Below are 25,695 nucleotides of genomic sequence, written 5' to 3'. Positions count from 1 at the left end.
GAATTACAAGTCTCTCTATCAATGTTCTCTAATAATGGCCTAGAGGGAACACCTTTAAAGCAAAAGAACAATTCAGTTTCTGGTATCTACCTTTGCTCTACGATACTAACTGGTGAAAACTATGTAATAATGAATTCCACAAAAAGGAAGGGGAAAAGGACTACATCAGGCAGTAGTAAAAACAAGGAGGCTTAAGTTACTGTGGGCCACCTTTTCAATGCTTGGTGCCTCAAATTAGATTCTTAAAAAAAAATGAACACAAATACATCTTTAGGCACTCACGTTTGAGAGTTTCCCTCTCAAATTCAGATTTCTAACAACAACCTTGGTAAACAGGTATCAGTGCCTAATGAAGCAGTTATAGCAAACTAAGAACTTTCCAAGTCCATGAGAAGTACTGGATGCAGGGGACTTAAATGATTATGGAGGTCATTTTTGAGTCAGTATTTATATTCTGATTGTAATGTATATTGTATAGTTATTGATTTCCATGCCATCATTTTAGTCATGCACACTTAGTGCATTACAGGAGATTATGTCTGTCTCTCTCTTTCCACAAAATAAAAGTATATTTAAAAAAAACTCAGCAAAAATGAACTTAAATTTGGATCTAAATATTGTGACAAAGTCCCTGTAAAGTGTTTGAAAACAGACAAACAACACTGATACTTTAGACAAGCCTATCAAATCCCTTTAATTATTTTTGCAGTACTAGAGAAGCTGAGCTATTGCCAATTTAGTCTTACAGTAACTCACCTGTGTAGCCATTGGTGAAAAACATACAGGAGATAGAAGAGGTGGGAGAGGCCTTGCCCAGTTCAATATATCAAGCAAGTTTCCATCAAGCTGTTCTTGTTCCTGATCAGAGGACTCTGAGCTACTGTCCGTTAAGTCTGTCTGTACAACCACCTCTATATTTTTGTCCTCATAAAGAGCACTGTCACCATTATAGTCCTGCAGTCCTTCTTCAGTAGCCTTGCTCTCAAATTGATCACCTCTAGAAGGCTGGTCTACTTTTATCTGCAATGTTGTTAAGGAACTTTGTTTTTCAATGGTTTCTGGTGAAGAATGAAGGTGAAGCATTTTGTCATCAGATTTCTTGAATTTTCGGTGGGTTTGTGCAACCTCTACAAAAGACAAAAACATAACAGGTTCTTGTATTTTTCGTTCTGTTTTATCAAGTTAATAGTATTTTGTGATTCAACATATTTTGGTCATGATTTTCTAAATATTTTCGAAGACAGCTGTAAAAAGGACCAAAGAGTTTCATTTTCAAAAATATTGTTCCTGGACTATAATTAAAATGCAGACCTTCATATAGTCTCAAATATAATTATACATTACCATGTCAAAAAGATATTGGGAATATTAAGGATGTACAGTTAAGGACTTGAGTCAGGAAAGGCCAAAAATCAAGACTGCTTGAACAACCTTAACTCTGTCCATTTGCACTAGAACTACATGATGTAGTATTTCACATATATTTCTATAACCCTAGATACACATGTAGCATGTCGTAATTTTCATTCTTTTATATTAGAACAATGTGTCGTATAGTGTCTTTACTGACATAGGCCTGACACTCTGCAAACAGATGTGCCAGCACAGACTCCATCCTTCCAGCAAATCCTTTCCCACACGTAGGTGTATGTAGTTTCAGAGAAAAGTGTGCAGAAGGGATGGGAGTTTGAAATGTTGGGGATGGTGGTGACAATGTAATTTAGGGAAGAGGGTGATAGAAGGCTGGCATGCCTGCTGGGGCAAAATTACAGTGCATTCTCTGAGGAGTATGGCAGTTGGTGAAATGTCTCTCTGGGTGGAGAATAGCTGGTTACCTTTAACTTTTCATTCTTGCTTTTTAGACTGCGTGTCGTGTTAAGCACACACCCAATCTTAACTGACACACAGAGCAATGCTGTGATGCTATAGTTGATTATTTCATAATATAAGTGCTTAAGAACTCCAAGGATCATAACACCATAGTGCCAGGCACTGTACAGAAAAAGCAAAGATGGAACTTCTCCTCAAAAGCTCAAAACGCAAGATTTAGACAAAACAAGAAATGGACTTTAACATTACAGTCCTCATTTCACATTCTGACCGTCGTCTCCAAGGACACCAAAAGCTAATGTACCACATAGAACAGAAAAGAAAAAAGTTACATAACTCAGAGTATCTGTGGTTCTTAGAGATATTTTGTACACATAGATCCCACTTGTAGTGCAACAACTTGAGCATGAGATCAGAATATTTTGAACACTGTGCATGCCTGCATGCTCTCACGACTTCCCATCCCAGGGCCCATTGGGTGGAGCAAGCATAACCACCTCTCAGTTCTCTCTTACTATTCGTGGCATTGAGAAAGAGCTCAGCAATGTCTTCCTGCTATCCTGCAGTACCTGGTCATAGAATCAATTGTTTTTTCTAGATATTTTAACCACACAGATATTTGACTTAATATTAAGCAGGTAAGGTGTTTAAGACACAACATAACATTTTTAGAATAGCTAATTTGTAATGCTTGGAGATAACAGATTAGCATTTAGCCTGAATTAGTGCATTTATTTTTAAAGCAAATACATTAAAAACCTATTGCAACATACCTTCTGTAAATAACCTGCTTCTTTTTTCTGGCATCCTTGAGTGACCCTGAACAGAAGATCCTAAGAAAAAAATAGTCATTAGTAAAAATTTGTTCTCAATGAGAAAGAAAGAAGAAAAAAAAATTGCTTTCAACAGCATTCCAAGACTTGGTGTGCTCCATCTCACCCAAGATATAATCATGTTCCTGGTTCTGTGTTTTTCCTGTTGTGCTGTCAATGCACATCCAAAGCTCCTCCAATAGCAGCTTTATTTTTCCTGTTAAAAATAAATACTTTACAATTAAACAGCTTAAATTTGTGAATTTGTCTTATCACTTTTGTTCTAAGTAAGCATACCTATATGAATACAGTAAAATAGAGAATACTAAAATCTAGCATTATATATTATATATTAATTACAAGTGTAAAAAAAAGGTAAAGCAACTATTTTATCTGGGGAAATATATCCCAGATACCCAATCCAGGAGTTAATTCTTCTTCAGGCAGGTACTTCTCATGGGTAGGAACTTAAATGCAGTAATTCTAAGTTTTCGTATACATTTGCTTAGCTACAATCAAGACCCAATATCCTAAGCAGTAGATCAGACCTGAATCATGCAGCAGGTAGTCCTCACTCTGTCAGCAGATCAACACTTAGTGCAAGGATGGTATAGAGGAACCAAAGCTATACACTGCTACATGTAGGATTTGCAGGGGATAGAGAGGCTGTGGTTCATGAGAAGCACAAGCCCCAGTCCATTCCTGGGTCCTCCCCATAGAGAGTCTTTGAAACTCTAAGAAAAATGCTCTCCATACTGAGCTTCTAAGGCATGCCGGTGCAGGGCTCTCTTGTCTCTAAGCCCCTGGCCTGCAGCTCCCTATGCACTATGCCAGCCATCACTTTCTCTCTCACTACAGATCTCAACAAATTCAGAAGAGATAGAAATGAAATAAGAAATTTGGAAGCAGATTCAATCAAGTAAAAATTAATGGAGGTTTTTAGTAAATTTAAAGTTACCTACCTGCCATTTCCTGTTGCAAGATTAAGACAAAGAACTTATTTAAAAGGCACTACCAAAGCACATGAAATTAAGTAAATGCAGGTAGATTGATATTCTGAGTGTTAACTTTCAAAGGGGTGTGAACTGAAATGGTTAAATAATGAAAATACAATTACAGCAGCACTAAAAAGAAAAGCAAAAAATGAAGAGAATGCTAACGATCTTGTGAACATATGTACAGGTGCACAGGACCAGACCAATGGTCTACCTAATTCTGTCAGTCAGTAGCAGTTGCTTAAGGGAAGGTGCAAGAATCTCTGAAGTGCGAAATTATAAAAACCTGCTAATAGAGCAAGTTTCTTCATAATGTCTTCACAGACTGGTTTACGGCCTAAAGTACCAGGGTTTGTCTCTTACTACTTTTTTCTTTTTTTACATTACTAATGAAATTTTGGATACTTGTTATAGTGTGAGTAGTCTCTTGGCCTATCCAAGGCCGTGGCCAAGGGTCTTGAAGTTTTTGGTCTTTTGGCCTCGAGATGAAAAACTTGTCTGTCTCTGGGACCTACAGGTGAAAATATTATCTAAGTTATATCTATCTATTTATATAAATATGAAGCCATTTCTGGCATCTTTATAAACTCTTCGCCTCAATGGCTACATCTACACTGAGGCTGGGAGGCGATCCGCCAGCACAGCTCAAGCTAGCACACTAAAGATAATAGTGTGGACATTTCAACAAGGGCAGCAGTTCAGGCCAGCCATCCAAGTCCAAGCCTGACTAACTCCCAAGTCTGCTGCAACGTTCATATTGCTATTTTTAGCATGCAAGCTAGTGTAGCTAATGCAAATCTCTCCACCGACACTGAGATTCATGTTTCCCATTAGGTAGACATACCAAATGATTTCTTGTGACGAGCTTCTTTGGCAACCGTATGTCATGGGAAAAAAAACAAACAAACCATTTTATCCAGTTTTTAATTCGCTCCCTTTCAATTTCACTGATTATCCACTTGCCCTTGTATAATGTGAAACAGTAAACAGGAGCATCTGCTCCACTTCTCTGTACCATTCATGACTAAGGATACAAGTTTGTCATGTAGGTCATGGATCTCGGGACTTTCCGGGACCTCCATGACTTCTGCAGCAGCTGGAGCAGCTGGCCCAGGGGCCACTCAAGCAGCTCAGAAAGCTCCTGGGCCAGCTGCACCAGCCACTGCTATGGCAGTCTCAAGCCGCAGTGCTCCTCTCCCACAGCAGTAGCAGCAGGAGTTTGGGTGTCAGAGGGGGCTCAAGGTCATGCTTACTTCAGGGGGCTCCCCATAAGCGACGACATCCTCCTCCCTCAGCTCCTAGGTGGAGGTGTGGTCAGGTAGCTCTGTGCACTGCCTCTGCCTGCTAGTGCTCAAGGTCCACCCCCTACACCAAGATTTAGTCAAGGGTATGTATTACAAGTCATGGACAGGTCACAGGCCATGAATTTTTGTTTACTGCCTGTGACCTGTCCATGACCTTTACTAAAAATACCGATGACTAAAATGTAGCCTTATTCATGAGCTCATCATAACAAGAGTATATTTATAATGATGTCCATTCATTTTGATCTCTATTACAAAATAAGTTGTCCCTATCCTCCCTCTCTTTATATGGATGTTTTCCATGTCTAAGCATTTCTATCTGCTGAATCCTTCTATTTCTGTTGATATCCTTTATTAGGTACAGTGACAAGAACTGAACTAAGTATCCCAGATGAGGGTGTACCACTGTTTTAGGTCATAGTGGTATAATATTTTCAATCCCTTTTTCCACGCACCCTAAGGGCTTGGCTACACTCGAAACTTCAAAGCGCTGCAGCGGGAGCGCTGCCGCAGCAGCGCTTTGAAGTGTGAGTGTGGTCGCAGCGCCAGCGCTGGGAGAGAGCTTTCCCAGCGCTGCACGTACTCCACCTCCTCATGGGGATTAGCTTGCAGCACTGGGAGCCGCGCTCCCAGCGCTGCGGCACTGTTTACACTGGCGCTTTACAGCGCTGTATCTTGCAGAGCTCAGGGGGGTTTTTTCCACACCCCTGAGCAAGAAAGTTGCAGCGCTGTAAAGCACCAGTGTAGCCAAGGCCTAAGTGTATCCTGTATCAGTGTCACTGGTAGAGAAGAACACACAACTCAAGACACACCAATACATTTTAGGCTAGCTGGAACATGTTCGTTTTTGATAGTTTGTGTCTGATTACCACCATGTAGCTTTGCTGCAGTTATGAAAATTGCTGTGGTGTCACACTTCAACATGACCTCTGTCACATAAATAGGCATGTTATGTACAAAAAGTATTTTCCACTGCCACCTGTCATTTATGGGTTCTCTGATTCGGAGATATCTACTTAGCAGCTATTTTCAAAACAAACTTCTCATTAATAGCAAAGCCCTCCCACTTCCTGAAACTGAAATTAACACACCAAATTAGAAACAGAAGGATGACGTGAAATGCAAATTGACTAAAGTTTTCAAAACCAAACAAGCAATAAGTAACAAATGTCAGACTTATTTATATAAGTCATATACAAATGCTGTAAAACAAGGAATAGAATCGGTCAGAAAAAAAGGAAAGTGTTTCCTTACCCTCGCTCCCATTTTTGTGTTCATCAAAATTTTGTAGGTAGTTTTTAAAAATGAAACAATTGGTATTCCAAAAGAGCACATGGCTGAGAGAGCATATATGAGCTGCAAAACTACGAGTTAGGCAACCCTCACTTAAAGTGAGGAATCCCTCCTTAGCAATTAAATTAAAATGCATTCTGGAAGAATGTTATAATCAGGACAGTGTTTGCTTTGCTTGCTCAGCCATTTCCATTTGGAATTAGAGCGGTAAAGAGCAGAACGGTCTACTGAATATTCAGCAGATGTGTTAGCTTTATGCAAGGTACAAGGCAGAAGTGATTCATTATGAACAAATTTTTCATAATCTGTGGACTTTTGCCTCTCTGGGGAAGGTATAGCCTGTCAGTTTGACATAGAACACCAAAGATTTAATTCATATTTTGTATCATTTGCTTTACTTGCCTCTTCATTATCTGAAATGAGGATACTGGGAAATGGAATGAGATGATGGGATATCTTCCAGTCTGTTGATTTGTTTTCAAGCTGGATTTTGCATAATTGTTAACTGGTGTTTGCATATGAAAAGTGAAAAATTGTTTTAAAAAAATGACAACTTAAAATGAATATGTCTTTAGAGTCTCCTCAGCATGAAATAACAGAAATGAATTGCATATCAACTTTAGTGCTGTATATTCCCTCATAAAAGTAAGATGCTTTTCATTCCTAATACCAACTAATTCTGCTCTTATAATATATATTCATTATAAATCCATTTCCAACCACCTGCACTGCTAAAAATACTGCTGCCAAGACAGCAAAATATATTTCTGCAGGATTACAGTATGTTTCAAACCATCTGTACTGCACAGAAGAAAGTCTAACAGAAGTGTACCTTTGTCTATGTTTGCAACTGGATCTTCTCTTGCACTCTGTGTCTCTGCATGTTTTAACACTGAAAAGAATGAATACAGTTTAATGACATACAGAAAGTAACAGTTTAAATACAACTATAAATCTGAGAAGCAAACAGAAACTCACCCTTTTTGCATTTCTCTTTGGGAAAGTCAGCACGTTTTCCCTGTTTAACATTAATTAACTGTGTTAAATTGCTATGCAATACATATATATTTTACAGTATTTACATTGAAAAGACCAGTGATCTTTGGTCAATATTTAGAGTGCACTAACTTTATAAATGCTGTGTAGATTCTGAAACAGCAACTAAAATACTAAGTGTTGTAACTCAGTATTCCCAAGCTAATTCAAGATCTTACTATAGTAGTAAATAGTTGAATACCTCAAGTTGAGATATTCATGAAATTCAGTTATTGTATCAACTGTCTTTTAGAAAAAATACAGAAAGATTTTTTTCCCAAAAAGTTGCCAATTACTACCTGCGCCTTCTTTAGCTCCTTTTCAAGAACTTTTTTTTCAGTCTTCAACTGTCTGAAGTCTTGCATATGCTTTGTTGCAGCCTCTTTATTTAAGGAAAAAGAACCACAGGCATGAGACTACTAATACACAAGTCAAAGTACCTGAAACCAGCAAATACAAGTGTAGAATGCACAGCTATGGAAACACCCTGCATTTCTGGTTTGTTAACCTTTGAAAGTTTATCTGGGATCCATCAATGCATGTGTGATTTCTTCTGAAGTATTTTACCAGGATTAGATGTATATTTTAAGTTACAATAAGACAACACCAAAGCATCACAATATGAATCACCACTCATGAATTTAAATACAACCACATACTTCCCAGATAGGAAAGGCAGGTCCAAGCTGGATGGTGATATTTTTCACATGCCCTATTATCCTATTTAATCAAGAGGCTAGGGAATTAGAAGTTAAAGTAAAAATAAAAATGTATTGATGTTGCATAGGAACAAATTCAGTTCTAGTATATAAGATGCAAGTCCCTTTGACTTCAGTGGGAGCCATGCTCACTTGCACCAAGGCTGAATATGATCCAGTTTCAGCATTGGTACCAAAGGTCTGACCTGTAGAGTCTTTATTAAGGTGACTCTCATCAAAATTAGAGAGCTGAAACCAAAGATACTGATTGTAATGACTTATTATTTATGACATCCTGACATACCTCAGGACATTCTGGAGCTATAGTCTAATTTCTGCATTTTGTAAAGCACCATCTAAGAACCTCTTCTCCACTATAGATGTGTATGCTATGGTTCATTCTCAACTTTATCATCCTTCAGATATTTCAGCTTTAGAGCCAATAAATGTGGCCATAACAGAGCCTATCATCTTTCTTCCCCAAACTCATTCTCCTACCTTCATTCTCCATTATGACTGACATTAATATATCCTCCATGTCACCCAGGTCTGCAAAATGGAGGTCATCTTCAACTCCTTCCCCTACTCACATCCAGCCCATGACCAAATCCATTTGGCTTTTTCCGCATAATTTTTCTAAAATCTGTTCCTTCCTTGCTGAATGTTGACCAAATTGCTCAATCAGACCATTATCTCTTATCTCAAAAAGAGGATAGGCATTTAGAAACCTCTGTAGTGTAGTCAAAGGAGGCAGGCTCCCCAGCCATCAAGCTAGAATTTTAGCCAAGTTCTTTAAATATGAATATGAAAGTGACAGTTACCTTCCAGTTTCTTCACTTTGGCTTCCAGTTTCTTCTTCCTGACCATCAAAATAAATTTTTTTTAAAAAACAATAAAAAAATGATTCAATATTTAGATCTCACCATGCTGCATAAGAGATCAGCTGAATTACAAATCAATCCAACAGTTTTTGTGTAAAAAGTACACTCAGCGTCTCATAGATTAAGTTATTTATGCCAAAATCTTCTAACCTGGGTGCCTAAAGTTAAGGATTTAACTGTTTCTCAGAAGTGCTCAAATTTGCGGGGGCAGGGAGAGACAAAAATCAGGCCACTAAGTTAAGTATCTAAATATGGATTTAGATACTTTACCTGAAGCAACAGCTTAACTTGAGCTTAACTTGTCTGTGCTTTAGCTACCCCATCAATAACAATAACCCCCAAACTTTTTACCCTGCACCCCCACTCCCCCTTATCCCTGTCCATGCACTGCCAAAGCTGGGGCCGCAGTCACAGCCAGGCTGGGAGCCAGAGGCAGAGGCCAGAGCCACAGTTAGAGGTGGGTCCAGAGCAGAGCCATGGACGGCAACCAGACCGGGGACCAGGGCCGCAGTCAGAGAGGGGGCTGCCCCCCCAGGGGAGTGCACCCCACAGTTCGGAGATCCCTGCCCTAAAAGGGGGAGAGAGTCCATGCTTAAAGTTTGAAATAAAGCCAAATCAAGATGGGTCACTGAAAGAGGGACTAGAACTCAGAAAACCCTATGTCCCACAGCCTCTGTTTGATTCAGAGTATTCGAGTACCTAGATATGGCTGTAAATGCCTAACTTTTGGTACCCCAAACTGCAAAAATTCTGACTTCAGTGACTTGCCCAAAATGAACAGAAATTTATAGCAGAACAAGGATCAAAACACAGATTTCTAATGCCTTCTTTACTAGATCATGTTACCTCTCAGGAAGTTTTCTTCACATCGTTGCTTTTAATTATGACTGATAAAGAAGGTAATAATGCTTACCCAACTTCTTAAAGCAGAGGCTAATAGATAACAATGGACTAAGAGTAATGTATTTTAAATTGTATTTAAGAAATGCTACATGATTAAGTCTATTGCAACGTATTTATACAAAATAGAGAGGTCATTTCGATATTAGAAAAATTGCAGTGTAACTAGATTAATTTCAAATAAATTTTGCTTACACAGATGCAATGCCAGGGTTAAGATTACATATTTTCTTAACAATGGTATATCCCAATTTGAGAGCTTAACATCCAATCTTGCTGTAATTTTTTCCTCACAGCAAAGGCCCACGTTATATTAAGATTCCAATGATAACTGTTTTTGACACAGATTTATAGAAGAGATAAAAGACTACACACATTTTAGTCAAAGACAGCTGAACCTTTAAGCTTTATAGACACTTAGACCTTCAGGGGAGCCAGTTTCCAGGCCAATTAACAAAATGAACTAATGCATTTGTAAGAAAATAAGTAGTCAGATATTATCCAGGCAGACAATGAACTTAGCATTACAACAATATTTACAGAACAAAACAATATTAATTGTATAGCTCTTTTGTGCTGTCATTTATTCCTATAGAATTCCACAGCCACTAAGGACGTGCAAAGTGAAGTCATTACACAAAACCCAAATCTTACTTTAGTATCAGAGGGGTAGCCGTGTTAGTCTGAATCTGTAAAAGCAGCAAAGAGTCTGTGGCACCTTATAGACTAAAAGACATATTGGAGCATAAGCTTTCGTGGGTGAATATCCACTTCATCGGATGCATGTCATTCATGTATTCACCCACGAAAGCTCATGCTCCAATACGTCTGTTAGTCTATAAGGTGCCACAGGACTCTTTGCTGTTTTTACAAATCTTACTTTAGTTACATTAACTTAAGGTTTTATTAAGGGTATATCTCCACTGGAGCTGGAATATGTAAATTCCAGCTGGAGGAGACATAGCCACATTAGCTCTGACTGAGATAGATCACTAAAAATAGAAGTGCGACTGCGGTAGTGCAAGAGGCCCAAGTACGATCCCATCTGAGACCACAGGTACATACTCAGGGCAGCTAGCCTCTCACAGCACTACAGCTACACTTCTATTTTCAGTATGCCAGCTACGTGCTCTGACTCTCAAATGCTGCACCATCTTTGTTGAAACTTTCAAAATAAAACTATAGTTTTCCATGTTTCAGGATAAAGGAAAATTTCAGCACAAAATTGTTAAAACCAAGCAAGTCAGAAGCAACTGAAAATAGGGTCTTACCATGGGAAGCATTAGGGAACCTTAACAATAGGTGTTGATGCCAGATCCCCCTATTATATTTGCATGTAAAGAGAGTAAATACAAATAAACACCATCTCTACTGACAATTTACAGGTAGCTTGTGCATTTCCATAGAAATGATAGACAAGAGTAAGTTCTTAGAAAAGAATGACTCACACAGAATCACTTCTAGCAATTTCTTCTTTCACCCGAGCATATTCCAGATGAGTCTGCTGATAAATCTTGAGAGAACTCTAAAAAAAATGACAACAAAGCATATCCTTATAGTGGACAGAAAACAGTGGGTTGGCAGAATTTTCCCTGTTCTACAGTACGTAAATGGACTGTCATAAACAGATAGTAGGGTTTAATAGAACAGAAGTACTTCATATCTCTTTTGCCTGTAAAGGGTTAACAAGATCTGTGAGCCTGGCTATCACCTGACCAGAGGACCAATCAGAGGACAGGATACTTTCAAATCTTGAGGGAGGGAAGTTTTTGTGTGTGTGCTGTTAGTGTTTGGTTGTTGTTCACTCTGGGGGCTCAGAGGGACCAGATGTGCAACCAGGTTTCTCTCCAATCTCTCCGATACAGGCTCTTATAAGTTCAGAATAGTGAGTACTAGGTAGATAAGGCGAGTTAGGCTTATGGTTGTTTTCTTTATTTGCAAATGTGTATTTGGCTGGGAGGAGTCCAAATTTGTATTTGGCTGGAAGGATTTTAATTTGTACTGGTATACTTAGGCTGGGAGGGTATTCCCAGTGTCTATAGCTGAAAGACCCTGTAACAAATTCCATCTTAAATTTACAAAGATAATTTTTACTGTTTTTCCTTTCTTGAATTAAAAGCTTTTCTTGTTTAAGAAGCTGATTGTTTTTTTATTCTGGTGAGACCCCAGGGGACTGGGTCTGGATCCACCATGGAATTGGTGGGGAGAAAGGAGGGAAGGGGGAGAGAAAGGTTAATTTTCTCTCCGTGTTAGGATTACTTTCTCACTCAGGAAAAGTCTGGGAGCGGGAGAGAGAAGGAGGGGGGAAGGTGAATTTTCCTCTATGTTTTAAGATTCAAGGAGTTTGAATCACAGTGATCTTCCAGGGTAACCCAGGGAGGGGAAGTCTGGGAGAGGCAACGGTGGGGGAAAGAGTTTACTTTCCTTGTGTTAAGATCCAGAGGGACTGGGTCTTGGGGGTCCCCTGGCAAGGTTTTGGGGGGACCGGAGTGTACCAGGCACTGGAATTCCTGGTTGATGGCAGTGCTACAAGTACTAAGCTGGTAATTGAGCTTAGAGGAATTCATGCTGGTATCCCATCTTTTGAATGCTAAGGTTCAGAGTGGGGAATTATACCATGACATGGACATTCTACCCAGGAATAAAAACAAATTAGAAAAGGAAGTGTTTCACCTATGATTCGTGTTCTTTGAAGGTACGAGCTGTGACAGCTGTATTTGTTCCCAGCACCTAACTAGATGGAAACTCAACGTTAAATTGCAGAGTGTGAACACTGTGGATTGTACATTCTGCCCTTGCTGAACAGGTGCTAGTACCACTTAACCCATGCTGACAAAAGGAACTAAGAACATTAATGAATGAATGCACAAAGTACTGTCTATAGTGAATACATAAGTGTGGATTTAATCCAATGTATAAAATCAGAAACAATGATTTAAAAGGTAATTGTTTTCTCCAAAGGCATTCGTTAATAAACCTAGAAAATTCCCACACTTGGAGATTAAAACACATTTATGGATACTCCTACAGAAGACAGCCTCAGCCAAACAATGAAATAAGAAAAACTATTAAAGGCAAAGTATCAGAGGGGTAGCCGTGTTAGTCTGGATCTGTAAAAACAGGAAAGAGTCCTGTGGCATCTTATAGACTAACAGACGTATTGGAGCATGAGTTTTAGTGGTTGAATACCCACTTCGGCAGAGGCATGGGCTAGAACATCTAAAAGGTCTTCTAACTCGAACGTATGCAGTTTGCGCACAAAACATTACTAGAAGCTTAACACAAAACAACATTAACCTTCACAGACAACCCACAATTCTTTTATAAAGTATCTTAGTAGCTCAAAAAGACACTAAATGCCCTCAATAGACTGGCTAAAACAACAATACATTATTACTTTATATTTATATAGAAGCTTTCATTCCAAAGGATGTCAACCCATTTTATAGATTACCCACACCTGAAGGAATCATTTCATATACCAATTAAAGCGGACACTTCACTCACTGCCTAACATGGGCAGAAAGTGGAACTATTCATTGTGGGCAATACATGACACCCCAACCCTCTAGAGTTTCAGTCTAAGTCTTGAGGGCTTTGCCCCGAGCCAAAGTTGTCTGTACCAAGGGTCTCTGGCATGAATGCTCTGCACTCCAAACACTGTGCTAGACAAATACTCTCCCACTGGCTGAAAACACACTGGACATAGAAATCCAATTCAGGGAAAATAAATTGGCACAAGGCACAGTATTTGAACCGTCTACATGGTTCTTTTACCAAGGCAAGACCCTGAGCACTCAACAACATGCAATTTGCAATATCTAGAAACGCATAGAAAGAAAAGGTCTGTGGTGCAGATCCAGACACCGCAAACAGGTTTCTGGGTGGTAGCCATGTTAGTCTGTATCAGCAAAAAGAACAAGGAGACCTTGTGGCACCTTAGAGACTAACAAATTTATTTGGGCATAAGATTTCATGGGCTATGGGTTTTAGCCCACGAAAGCTTATACCCAAATAAATGTGTTAGTCTCGAAGGTGCCATAAGGATGCCTTGTTTTTGCAGATACTGCAAAGGGTTTTTTGAGTATTCTCCATAGCGCCGGTGAAGGCACAGAGGCAGGTCGATGCTGCTATTTCTTATGTAGGTCTCAAGCACACATTTAATGCCACTACAGGGCACATGCAGGCAGTCCAACTAGACAGCGTTGAAAGAGGATTCTGCGCTTGAGACATCACAGGGTGTCATTTCCATGAGTTTGAAAGCATCAACAATCTTCAAATAAATAATTACCATTGCACTTTCAATACCTCCACTGTAAGAATGCCTCATATTCAATGGCCGAAACCTAGTACCGTGGCACCCTGGGGACTGAATTGTCTTCCATCCAAGTAATGAGTCAGCTTAGCTTGAAAAATGATAGGCCCATGTGTATGCAAGCCATGTACATTATAAATTCTGAAGTTACACATTAATATTCTACACTTAGCTAGATATTGGGGACATTCTGTACAGTTTGTTACACTTAATGTTAAACCTCACATCAAGGAGGGTATCCTAAATAATGAGAGGGATAGCTCAGAGGTTTGAGCATTGGCCTGCTAACCCCAGGGTTGTGAGCTCAAACCTTGAGGAGGCCCTTTAGTGACCTGGGGCAAAAATCTCTCTGGGGATTGGTCCCGCTTTGAGCAAGGGGTTGGACTAGATGATCTTCTGAGGTCCCTTCCAACCCTGATATGCTATGTGCTGCCATGTTTATGAAGTATAGCAGAGCTGTAAATTGCCCTCCCCAGACAAATCTAGAAAGGCTGCCCTAGCAGTGCTGGCCAGATTCTGCTACATTACTTTCATAGTAAAGGTACTACTCAATGGCAACACCACCATTATAATAGATCTATGTTCAGAATAAACGTGACAGAATTTGAAAATTTATGACTCAGAGCAGCCAAGTAGTTTGAGGGAGAGGTGAGATCACTCCAAGATGTTTTGTTGTCACAGCTAAAGTTAAGATACTGGCAGTAAAACTAGTGGCAAAAAATCCTCTAGTCTGTTGCAACAAAGGATTTATTAAGGAACAATCTCAAACTTTTAAACAATCCTCATACTTTTCAGCATACCTTTTTCTCTTCCAATTCTGCTTTCAGAGACCCCAATTCTTGCTGACACTTTTCTAGAGGAGAGATTTTTTGTAGCATCTGTTCCACTTGGTGACGAAGAGTGTTATTCTCTCTGAAACCGACAAAAAACTACAGAACATGCGGCCAAAAAACATGGATTTTGTTCAACTCTGAACTCAGTGCTGTACTTCCCAAGACAGCAGTACCTTTCTTTCCCCTACAGGACAGTTGAAAATGCTCTCCAGCTACTTGTTTGCTTTATTGTTGTAGCTGTGTGGGTCTCAGGATGTTAGAGACAAGGTGGGTGTAGTGATATGCCTTGCTGGCCCTGAAGAGCTCTGCGTAAGCTCAAACGCTATTCTCTTTCACCAGCAGAAGCTGGTCTAATAAAAGATATTATCTTATCCACCTAGTGTGTCTAACTACTTGAACATTCTTGGTGTGTAAGTCAACTTAGCATTTGTCCATGTAATATGCTTTCTTCATAGAAAATTTGGGTCAGATTTAAAGAGAACTGAGTGGAGTGTGTAAGCCTAAGTTTCCACACTGGATCACAGATCATAAATAAGAATGTAATTCAGCCCTCTCCACTGTATGCATGTGAGTTCCTAGACCTCTCACTTTTGAACAACAGAGGCAAGATTCTCACCTCCACTTTGTGTCACGTAAAAAGGCCTCAAAATCCTATATCTAGCTGGGGGGAAGATTCCCCAGCACAGACATTGTGTAAGACAGCTGTAAGTCTGCCCTCAGAGGATCCTTCCAAAGCCTTTGCATAGTGGAGATGCCTAGGATGGAGTTGTAGCACTGCAGAGATTTCAAACAGCAGTGGGGGCCAAAGGGTAGCCCCAGGCAGCTGCCAATACTAAGACAGGCCATTTAGGTCTAAATTACACAGGGAGACTATTGAAAACTGGAGTAAATGGCCATGTAAGTGTCTATTACTTTGCATTGATAAATACCTCCCTTTCCTAAACAAGAACAATTACCAAACGAAGCAGAGATTTAAAACAGACCTAAAACTGAATTTTATTCTTACCTTTCAGCCACCTGAAGCTGTGATAACAACTTGTTAAGGAAAAAAATTTAATACGTTTACCACCATTTTCTCAAAAGTGTTAAGAATAGTATGCTGGAATCCCAACAACTGTGAAGAAATATCTAGTCATCACACCCTTCCCAATGGAAGATGACTCAGAGAAACAAAAGTAATGTTTAATGGTACAACAGAATTGTTACAGTATGACACAGTACTGTATGGAGTGAACACATTGGAAAAAATCCAATACCTACGTAGAATCACTGACTTTGTTAAGCACTTGAAGCAATAATTCTCAACCCCTAGTTTCACTTTTTATAAAGACAATTAAAAAAACATACTGGAAATTGCCAAAACTCAGGTGTGTTAAAATTTCCACTTGTGAAGTCCAATTTTTTCCCCCCACAGACTCTATAGATTTAGTTGTTCAACACTTTAGAACAAGAAGCACTTGCTACAAATAAACTTCTAACCTTAATTTTTAACTTCACAAATTCCCCAAAGTCCTATGTGTCAAATGAAATGTTCACATGTTCAAAACACTAAGAGAAATACAGAAACAAAGGATATCGTTACACTTCTGTTGATATTCTGTCAGCAAACAGCTGTAAAAAGAATAAGATATTTACATGGGTGATCTTTCAATACATTTTTTAATCTGACTTGGACAATTGAGTTTTAAGATTCTATTTCTTATTCATTATACCAAAATGCAGAAAGCTTTACAGTAGTTATATTGTTTACAAACCCAGCTTAGTTACAAGATAAAAATAAGTAATTCCCTTTGTTTAGTTTAACAATGCAAGATTCAAGTTTTAATTTTGTCAGGCTTTTTGAAAATGTCAAACCTGAAAACAATTCTAAGTGTGTGGATTTGACGTCATTAACTTTACTTTTTCTTACATTATGTATTTAAGCATCTTCAGCAACACTTTTCAATTTAGGCTATTAAGAGTACCTCCAGCCTCTCAATTAAATTATGTTTTGGTTCTTCTGATGAGTTCACCTCAGTCCAGGTCTATTATATTAAATATAATAGACAACTGGTAACAGGGATTAGCATCTTAATGACAGAACTAAATTTTCTTGAGAAAAAGTAGATGTTAGAAGAAAATCTTAATTCTCAGACTCTGCTTCCAAAGAAACTTTCCACTAAATTTTCTCATTGTATGTTGGGTAAAAAGGAACATTCTCTTACTTTCAAACATTTATTTGCTATAAGTAGTTACTCCTGGGGGAATTCTGTACCAAAAATTTAAAAATTCTGTGCCAAAAAACTCAAAATTCTGCAAAATTCTGCATATTTTGTCAAAAACACTATATAATCACGCCAGTTTCAATTATTTTGGTAATTTATTCCAAAATACCTGTCAGAAACTATGACTGTAACAATATAGACCCAAAATAATTCCCTCAGGAGTAGAGAAGTAAAGAAAGAACTGTTTCTCAGCTCCCTCCGCCCCAGAGCCTAGCAGCGGGGCCAGACACCCACACCCTGTATCCTCCAGAGCCCAGCTGGGGGGGGGCACCCCCACCCACCCAGACACTCACACCCACTCCCTAGCCCCCAGAGCCCAGCTGTAGGCACCCCCACCAACCCAGACACACACAACCCCTCCCCACCAGAGCCCAGCTGTGGGGCCCCCCAAAGCCGTTACACTTGCACCCTCTACTCCGCCAGAGCACAGCCACAGGGCCACCCCCAGCCCAGACAGTTGCACCCCCTGCTTCCCCAGAGCACAGCCATGCCCCGCCCCAGACACTTGCACCCCCTAACCCCAAGAGCCCTGGGATCTAGAAGGAGAAATAGCCCGATTCTGGGTCTCAGGCTTGTATGGCTGTCTCATTCCTTCAGGGTGTGCCAGGAACCCTCCAGCTTCCTCCCCCTTCCCTCCTGTGGTGTCTTCTATTTATGAGCTGGCTCTTCCAGATCCAGCACACCCTAGTGGTTGTCAACAGCTCTGCAGCCCATGGGGGGTGGGGGGGAGGAGGAAATTCTGGGCACACAGCATTAATTTCTGCGCAGGGTATACAGTAGTGCAGACATGAAAGCAAAACTGACAGGAAGTCTAAAATAAAATGAAGACACATTGCTAACCCTCTCTACACACTTCACATGTTGCAAGTAAGAACTGAAATACAATACTCTATAGTTTAGGTCTGAGGTCTTTCCTGAGGAAACCATGCCCATTTTACTTTTTTGTGATGACTAATATCCACAATGGACAATAGATTAAAACAGTCATATAATGCTATAAAATGTATTTTTTAAACTACTAGCTTAAAACGGTAAAAACGAATTTGTGTAAAATAGATCAGTTGTACTTACTCTGTGTCAATTATTTTTTGCTTCAGTGCAATTAATGCAGCTACATATTCATTTAAATTCTGTAAGAAAAAAAATCTCAAGTTGGCAAAGAACTTTCACACCAAAAATAGTACAGACACTTTACACGCCCCAAACTGAGGAAACTTGTTAACATTCTATATATTTTCAAGTTGACTGGTTAACCTATTTTTTCTTTTATGCCCCACATTAAATCCTGACAAACAACTAAACCAAACCATAATGCAGTTCTCTTAATTTATCTATGCCCACTGATTTTCTAATTTACAATTCAAATATTTCTGTTAATGCTAATACTCATTCCCAATTCAAACTTTCTTTAAAAACATCACATCGGAGAAGCCTATTTTTCATCGAAAACGTGAAAAGGATTAACACTACTGAAAATATGGGCTTCTGAGTTTTAAGAAATTATAATGAAAAACTGAAGATCCAAATTTCCATATGGACTATTGTAAATGAACATTGCCAAAATCCAAAAGGTATGTGAATTGAAAGGATACACTTATGAAAGATGAGGTAAAGAAGACAGTTCACTGGAAAAATAATCTGCCATTCTGGACTCTGGATAGTTAGACTAGTTTAAACAAAGCAAACTTTTTTTGACAAATACACAGTACTTCAGCCTCTTAGAAATCCAGCACCGCTCTTTACTTTGCAAACACTATTCCCAAGATTTATCACCAAGGCTTCTGCCATAAGAAAGAACGAGAGAAAGAATTATTAACTGTTAAAAAATTATATAGTACACATAAGAAAAGAGTGTCTGCACATCTGGGTCTACTGCTTAGATTATCCAAAAATACAAAGTTTTTAAACTCATGAGATACATATAGGGCATAATCAGCAATAACCCACATTTAGGTGAACAAATTTAAGAATACAGTTTAGATTAGGGCTGTCAATTAACTGCCGTTAAAGTGTGCAATTAACACACACCACAATTAACGCATTTTTTTTTAACGACGTTAATCACAGCAGGGCAGCATCAGCTGCTTTGGAGTACCTACCTCAGGTCAAATGCAGTAACACAAGCCTCTGCTGGAGGCCAGACAGAAAGAGAAGAGGCTACATAAAGATGCACGAGGTTCTCATGCCAGCTCCAGTGGAGAAGTATTTTTTAAAAGTAAAAACAGGACAGCTGAAGGTTTGCCCAAACCACCCCGCCCTTTGCAGGATGCTCCAAGGGGCTGGGGCTGAGCACCCCACCCAACTCTGCACTGCCCATGCTGGGATCTCTTTCTCCAGCCCTGTGCCATCTGCAACTGGGGCTGACCCCACCTCCCATGCCCCGTGCTGCCTGGGGCTGACATACATTCACACATCCCAAGCTTGAGGGCTGACCCCAACCCCGAGCTCCATGCTGCCTCGGGCTGCAGCTCCCTCACCCCCAAAACTCAGGAGCTGACACACACACCCCCAAGTCACCTGCAGCTGGGGCTGAGCCCCATGCCACCCGCAGCCCCCCCCCCCACAAGCTCCACACTGCCCATGGTGGGGTCTGCCCCACCAGCTCTGCGCCATCTGCAACTGGGGCTGACCCCACCCCCCACTCCCGAGCTTTACGCCACCCACAGCTGGGGATGACCCCCTCACCCCATGCCTCCTGGGACTGAGGCTGGCTCCCCCTGAACTCAGGAGCTGACCCCCTCCCAAGCCCCATGTTGCCCACAGTTGGGGCTGAGCCCCGTGCCACCCGTATGTCCCTGCCAGCCCTGTGCTATCCACAGCTGGGGCTGGGGCTGGACTCCTCACTCCCCGAGGCTCCATGCCATGTGCAGCTGTGGATGAACCCCCGAAGCTCCATGCCTCCCCAGGCTGACACTCACCATCACCACCCCACATCCCCAGCTCTGTGCTGCCAGTAGTCAGCTCTGAAGCCAGCACTGCACACCAGCAGCAAATTTTTCCACTTTCCTGCTGGCCTTGCTGCTGTGACAAATGCCCAGTTTTGGTGAAAAAGTAGGGACAGTTGACACATAACTGAAAAGGGGGCCTATCCTGGCCAAAACAAGACATATCATCACCCTAGCCAGCCTGCGCCCTATTGTGCCCAGCCGGCCCCTCATTCCCAGGACCAACCCCCCTGCATCGTGCCCCATTGCCCCTAGCCAGCCGCTCGCTCCAGGAGTACCCCACAGAGAACATGGGCCTGGCGAGCTCAACCTCCCTGTCCCAGCCTCTCCACTCCTGCAGTATGATGAGTCCCTGAGGTTAAAATCCATCCTCCCTTGCAAACAAGGGCTTACTCAGCTGAAGGGAGCCCAACTAACGCAGTAAAAGGAGGTGAGCTAAGTACCAGAAACCACGCATCCAGAAGCAGCAGCAAGACACCTCCCTCACCCTCCTCCTGCACAAGTTATTGCTTACTTCTCCACTCGCCAAACCCTGTTCTGTATGCAGATTTCTAAGATGAAACTCTCTTTGGACAGGAGGTGAACTTGATGCTCCTGTTGGGGTGGGTTTCTGAGCTCACCATCAAGAATTCATCTCTCTCTTGAGCAACTCACATCCCTCTCACCTCCAAAGTACTGAGATAAAAATAATCTTACCCCTTCAATAAGTTAACACTCCTCTAAAAGACACATACAAAATAGTATACAAAAGGCTAACCCAGCAGCAGCAGGCAAAAAAAAGCTTCCTGCACAATTCACTCCCATACTGAATGTTAATCCTGAGGTAAAAATCTTTCCATATCTATGGCAAGGACTCTTTTGAACAGGACAAAAATATGTTGATTATATAGAATAATGTATTGAATTATTCCAGACACTGACACAGTTCTACTGTGCTTTCATCATGTGGAGTGATTAAATATCAAAAAAGGTAATGGAGCAAAGTAGTAACAGTTCAGGTCTTTTGAACAGGAAGTTGATATTTTAAAAACTTCCAGATGGTTCTTTGCCTAAAAAGACTTATCTGAAGGTATTTCAAGGCTGAGTTCCAATATCATAGAAGCACTTCAAGTCTGCAGTACCACCTACATTCTAAGCATGCTTTTGCCTCCGGAACTTGTGCTACAGATAACCCACCACCATCAAATTAATCCAGCCAGCCGCAACAAACAACAATTACAGTTTCAGGATCACTACAAACCCATAGATAAAACAACAACATCTTAACCAATGCTATTGCAAAGTGGATAGCTATGGACTGCAGAACACTCAACATTGTACATGACAGAGGCCTAAGAAATATCATTGAAATTACATCTTCCACTCAGCCCTCCCGGGGAGCCATTGCATCACAAATAAATGACCAATATGACAACGAGAAGACTAGAAAGTAAGAGCTTCTGAAAAAATGCACTGGCTGTTGCTTTGACTGGTGATGACCACTGGATATCCTTGAGCAATCATAGCTATCTTGGTGTCACGGCACACCTTATTGATGCCGCATGGACACCGTGGTTGTTTGCTCTAACAGTAACCCATACTGAAGAGAGACATTATTCTGAAGCACATGCAGAGCACTTCATGGATGTTGCAAAATAACAGAATATTCAAGAAAAGGTAGCAACAATTAGTACTGACAGTGCATGTAAAATGGCAGCAGCAGTCAGTCACTTGCCTTTTGAACACATGACGTGCATTGCTCACAGTCTGCAGTGATCCATTACAGTAACGCTCAGAGGCAGTGGTTTTGAAAACGTGCCGGCAAAATGCAGAAAACTTGTAGGCCATTTCAAACAAACACAGTCCAGCTAACAGTACAGAGCTAGGAATACAACAAGCTGTAAATGGACAGAAACAAGAACCTCTCATACACAATATTTCAACCAGATGGAACTCCACATTGGCTATGATTCAGCGCCTGCTTTGCAATAAAGCCGCTATCACATCCACATTAGTTCTTCAAAAGCATCATCTGTCAGTACCAACAGATAAGGATTTTGAAAAAATGCAAAAGCTAGAAACACTACTTGAGCCCTGCAGGATTGTGACTGAACTCCTTGGGGGAAGAGGGGGGAATTATGTCTCCTGCTCCATGGTTTTACCTGCATTCTGCTATATATTCTATGTTACAGCAGTCTCTGACAATGAACCAGCATATGTCGTTCAATTTAACAATACTTTCACAATAGATTTTACAAAACGCACTAGACCCAAGATTTAAGAATCTGAAGTGCCTTCCAAAATCTGAGAGGGATGAGGTGTGGAGCATGCTGTCAGAAGTCTTAAAAGAGCAACAGTCTGATGTGGAAATTACAGAACCCAAACGAGCAAAAGAGAAAATCAACTTTCTGCTGGTGGCATCTGACTCAGATGGCTAAATTGAACATGCATCAGTTTCCACTGCTTTGGATTGTTATTGAGCAGAACCCATCATCAGCGTGGACGTATGTCCTCTGGAATGGTGGTAGAAGCATGAAAAGACATATGAATCTTTAGCACATCTGTCACGTAAATATCTTGCTGGGCAGGTGACAATGTAAACAAGAAGCAGGCAGCATTATCTCCCACAAATGTAAACAAGCTTGTCTAAGAGACCAACACCCACAAGATCTTCACTAACCAGTCTCAAAACTACGATATCCGCACAAGGAAACAAATCAACAGAGCCAGACGCGTACCCAGAAGCCTCTTGCTACAAGACAAGCCCAAGAAAGAAACCAACACAACTCCACTGGCCATCACCTACAATCCTCAACTTAAACCTCTCCAATGCATCATCAGTGATCTACAACCCATCCTGGACAATGATCCCTCACTTTCACAGACCCTGGGAGGGAGGCCAGTCCTCGCCCACAGACAACCCACCAACCTTAAGCATATTCTCACCAGCAACCACAAACCACACCCCAACAACTCTAACTCAAAAAGCAGCAAAGAATCCTGTGGCACCTTATAGACTAACAGCCGTTTTGAAGCATGAGCTTTCATGGGTGAATACGCACTTCATCAGATGCATGTAGTCTGACGAAGTGGGTATTCCCCCACGAAAGCTCATGCTTCAAAACGTCTGTTAGTCTATAAGGTGCCACAGGATTCTTTGCTGCTTTTACAGATCCAGACTAACACGGCTACCCCTCTGATACTTAACTCTAACTCAGGAACCAATCCATGCAACAAACTTTGATGCCAACTCTGCCCACATAGCTACACCAGCAACACCATCACAGGACCTAACCTGATCAGCTACATCATCACTGGTTCATTCACTTGCACATCCACCAATGTGATATATGCCATCATGTGCCAGCAATGCTCCTCTGCTATGTACAGTGGCCAAACTGGATAGTCATTATGTAAAAGGATGAATGGACACAAATCAGATATCAGGAATGGCATTATACAAAAACCTGTAGGAGAAGACTTCAACCTCCCTGACCACACAATAGCAGATGTAAAGATAGCCATCTTACAGCAAAAAACCTTCAGGACCAGACTCCAAAGAGGAACTGCTGCGCTTCAGTTCATTTGCAAATTTGACACCATCAGATCAGAATTAAACAAAGACTGTGAACAGCTAGCCAACTACGAAAGCAGTTTCTCCTCCTTGGTGTTCACACCTCAACTGCTAGCAGAGGACCTCACCCTCCCTGATTGAACTAACCTCGTTATTTCCAGACTGATTCTTGCCTGCATATGTATACCTACTTCTGGAAATTTCCATTACATGCATCTGATGGAGTATTCACCCACGAAAGCTTATACTCCAACACATCTGTTAGGGCTTGGCTACACTGGAGAGTTGCAGCGTTGGTGGTGGGTTTACAGCGCTGCAACTTAGTAACCGTCCACACTTGCCAGGCACATCCAGTGCTGCAACTCCCTGGCTGCAGCACTGGCTGTACACTTGGTCTGCTTGGGGTGTAACGACTGCAGCGCTGGTCGTCAAGTGTGGCCACCAAAAGCGCTGTTATTGGCCTCCAGGGTATTAGGAGGTATCCCAGAATTCCTGTGCACAACAAACCGGAAGAATGGCTGAACTCTGAGCTCCCTGTAGATAGCTGCTCTTTGCTCCAGCGAGCGACGAGCGGAGGCAGGGGAATTGCTTTGGAATGTTCACAGCTGTTTGCTTGAGAAGAGAGAGGAGTCTGTGTTGAGCCGCTGCTTATGTAGTCTGAAGGCTATTTAGGAGTGCATAATTTGCATTTAGTGAATAAGAGAGGGGTGGGGGAAGGGGTCAAAACTTTTAAAATGATTTAAGGTAGGTGCTGTGTATCTTCCAGTCCTTAGAACTCGCAAGGCAGGGAGCTGAGAACAGTGTCAGCTCCAAAAATACACTCTCTCTGTCTCCCCCACGTTCCCTGTCACACTCCACCCTACCCCCGTTTTGAAAAGCACGTTGCAGCCACTTGAATGCTGGGATAGCTGCCTACAATGCACCACTCCCAACAGCGCTGCAAATATGGCCACACTGCAGCGCTGGTAGCTGTCAGTGTGGCCACACTGCAGCGCTTTCCCTACACAGCTGTACAAAGACAGCTGTAACTCCCAGAGCTGCACAACTGTAACTGTAGCCATATCCAAAGTCTTAAAGGTGCCACAGGACTCTCTGAAGCTTGTCTCAGGCCTTGGCTACACTCACACTTTACAGCGCTGCAACTGAGGTGTGAAAAAACACCCCCCTGAGCGCTGCAAGATACAGCGCTGTAAAGCGTCAGTGTAATCAGGGCAGCAGCGCTGCGAGCGCGGCTCCCAGCGCTGCGAGCGCGGCTCCCAGCGCTGCACGCTACACCCGTAAGGGATGTGGTTTACATGCAGCGCTGAGAGAGCTCTCTCCCAGCGCTGCGGCTCCGACTACACTCACACTTCGCAGCGCTGCCGGGGCAGCGCTTTGAAATTCCAAATGTAGCCATACCCTCAGTGATTGGCTGAAAAAGAAGTAGGACTGAGTGGATTTGTGGACTCTAAATTTTTATATTGTTTTATTGTTAAGTACAGTTATTCTTTTGTACATAATTCTACATTTGTATGTTCAACTTTCATGAGAAAGAGACTGCACTACAGTACTTCAATGAGGTGAATTGCAGTTTCTTTTTTATAGTACAAATGTTTATAATAAATAAATGTAAAGTGAGCACTGTACACTTTGTGTTGTGTTATAATTGAAATCAAAGTATTTGAAAATGTAGAAAACATTCGCAAATAATAAATGGTATTCTATTGTTTAACAGCACAATTAATTGCGATTAATTTTTTTAATCGCTTGACAGCCCTAGTTTAGATATTAGCATCCAAGTATTCAGCTACATCATTCATGAGAAGTTATACAGAGAGTTGGTTGAGGAAAGCAAATATAGCAATAAGTAAGATTGTCCCTCAGTAATTGAGAATATATGGTAGATTGTTCATTTAGAAAATACAATGTATCTGGAAAGTATTTCAGTAACTTTCCCCATCGTGCTTCTCAGCACTCCATCTCACCCTTCCTGGTATCGCTGATGTCCAGTGATGTGTCTACTCAAAATCATAACCAAATACAGAAAAACCCAAGGTA

The 25,695-nt window shown here is 41.1% G+C and overlaps 1 protein-coding gene across 2 annotated transcripts in view; it reads right to left on the bottom strand.

The window, feature by feature from the left end:
* Window positions 1-25,695, bottom strand: part of ICE1 (interactor of little elongation complex ELL subunit 1) — a 66,950-nt gene that overhangs the window by 40,066 nt on the left and 1,189 nt on the right. For both annotated transcript variants that reach the window (XM_050938123.1, XM_050938124.1), the window contains exons 2-13: window positions 18,232-18,290; window positions 16,473-16,507; window positions 15,903-15,921; window positions 14,864-14,975; window positions 11,197-11,273; window positions 8,789-8,826; window positions 7,569-7,651; window positions 7,213-7,252; window positions 7,067-7,126; window positions 2,770-2,859; window positions 2,604-2,663; window positions 757-1,127 (exon numbers count right to left, since the gene is read on the bottom strand). In XM_050938123.1, the coding sequence (XP_050794080.1) occupies window positions 757-1,127; window positions 2,604-2,663; window positions 2,770-2,859; window positions 7,067-7,126; window positions 7,213-7,252; window positions 7,569-7,651; window positions 8,789-8,826; window positions 11,197-11,273; window positions 14,864-14,975; window positions 15,903-15,921; window positions 16,473-16,507; window positions 18,232-18,290 (1,044 nt within the window). The remainder of the gene's footprint in view (window positions 1-756; window positions 1,128-2,603; window positions 2,664-2,769; window positions 2,860-7,066; window positions 7,127-7,212; window positions 7,253-7,568; window positions 7,652-8,788; window positions 8,827-11,196; window positions 11,274-14,863; window positions 14,976-15,902; window positions 15,922-16,472; window positions 16,508-18,231; window positions 18,291-25,695) is intronic.

The sequence above is a fragment of the Gopherus flavomarginatus genome, chromosome 2 (assembly GCF_025201925.1).
Source record: "Gopherus flavomarginatus isolate rGopFla2 chromosome 2, rGopFla2.mat.asm, whole genome shotgun sequence".
NCBI lineage: Eukaryota > Metazoa > Chordata > Testudines > Testudinidae > Gopherus > Gopherus flavomarginatus.
Note: the sequence above shows the minus strand (reverse complement) of the source record. Positions and strands in the feature narration are given on the sequence as shown.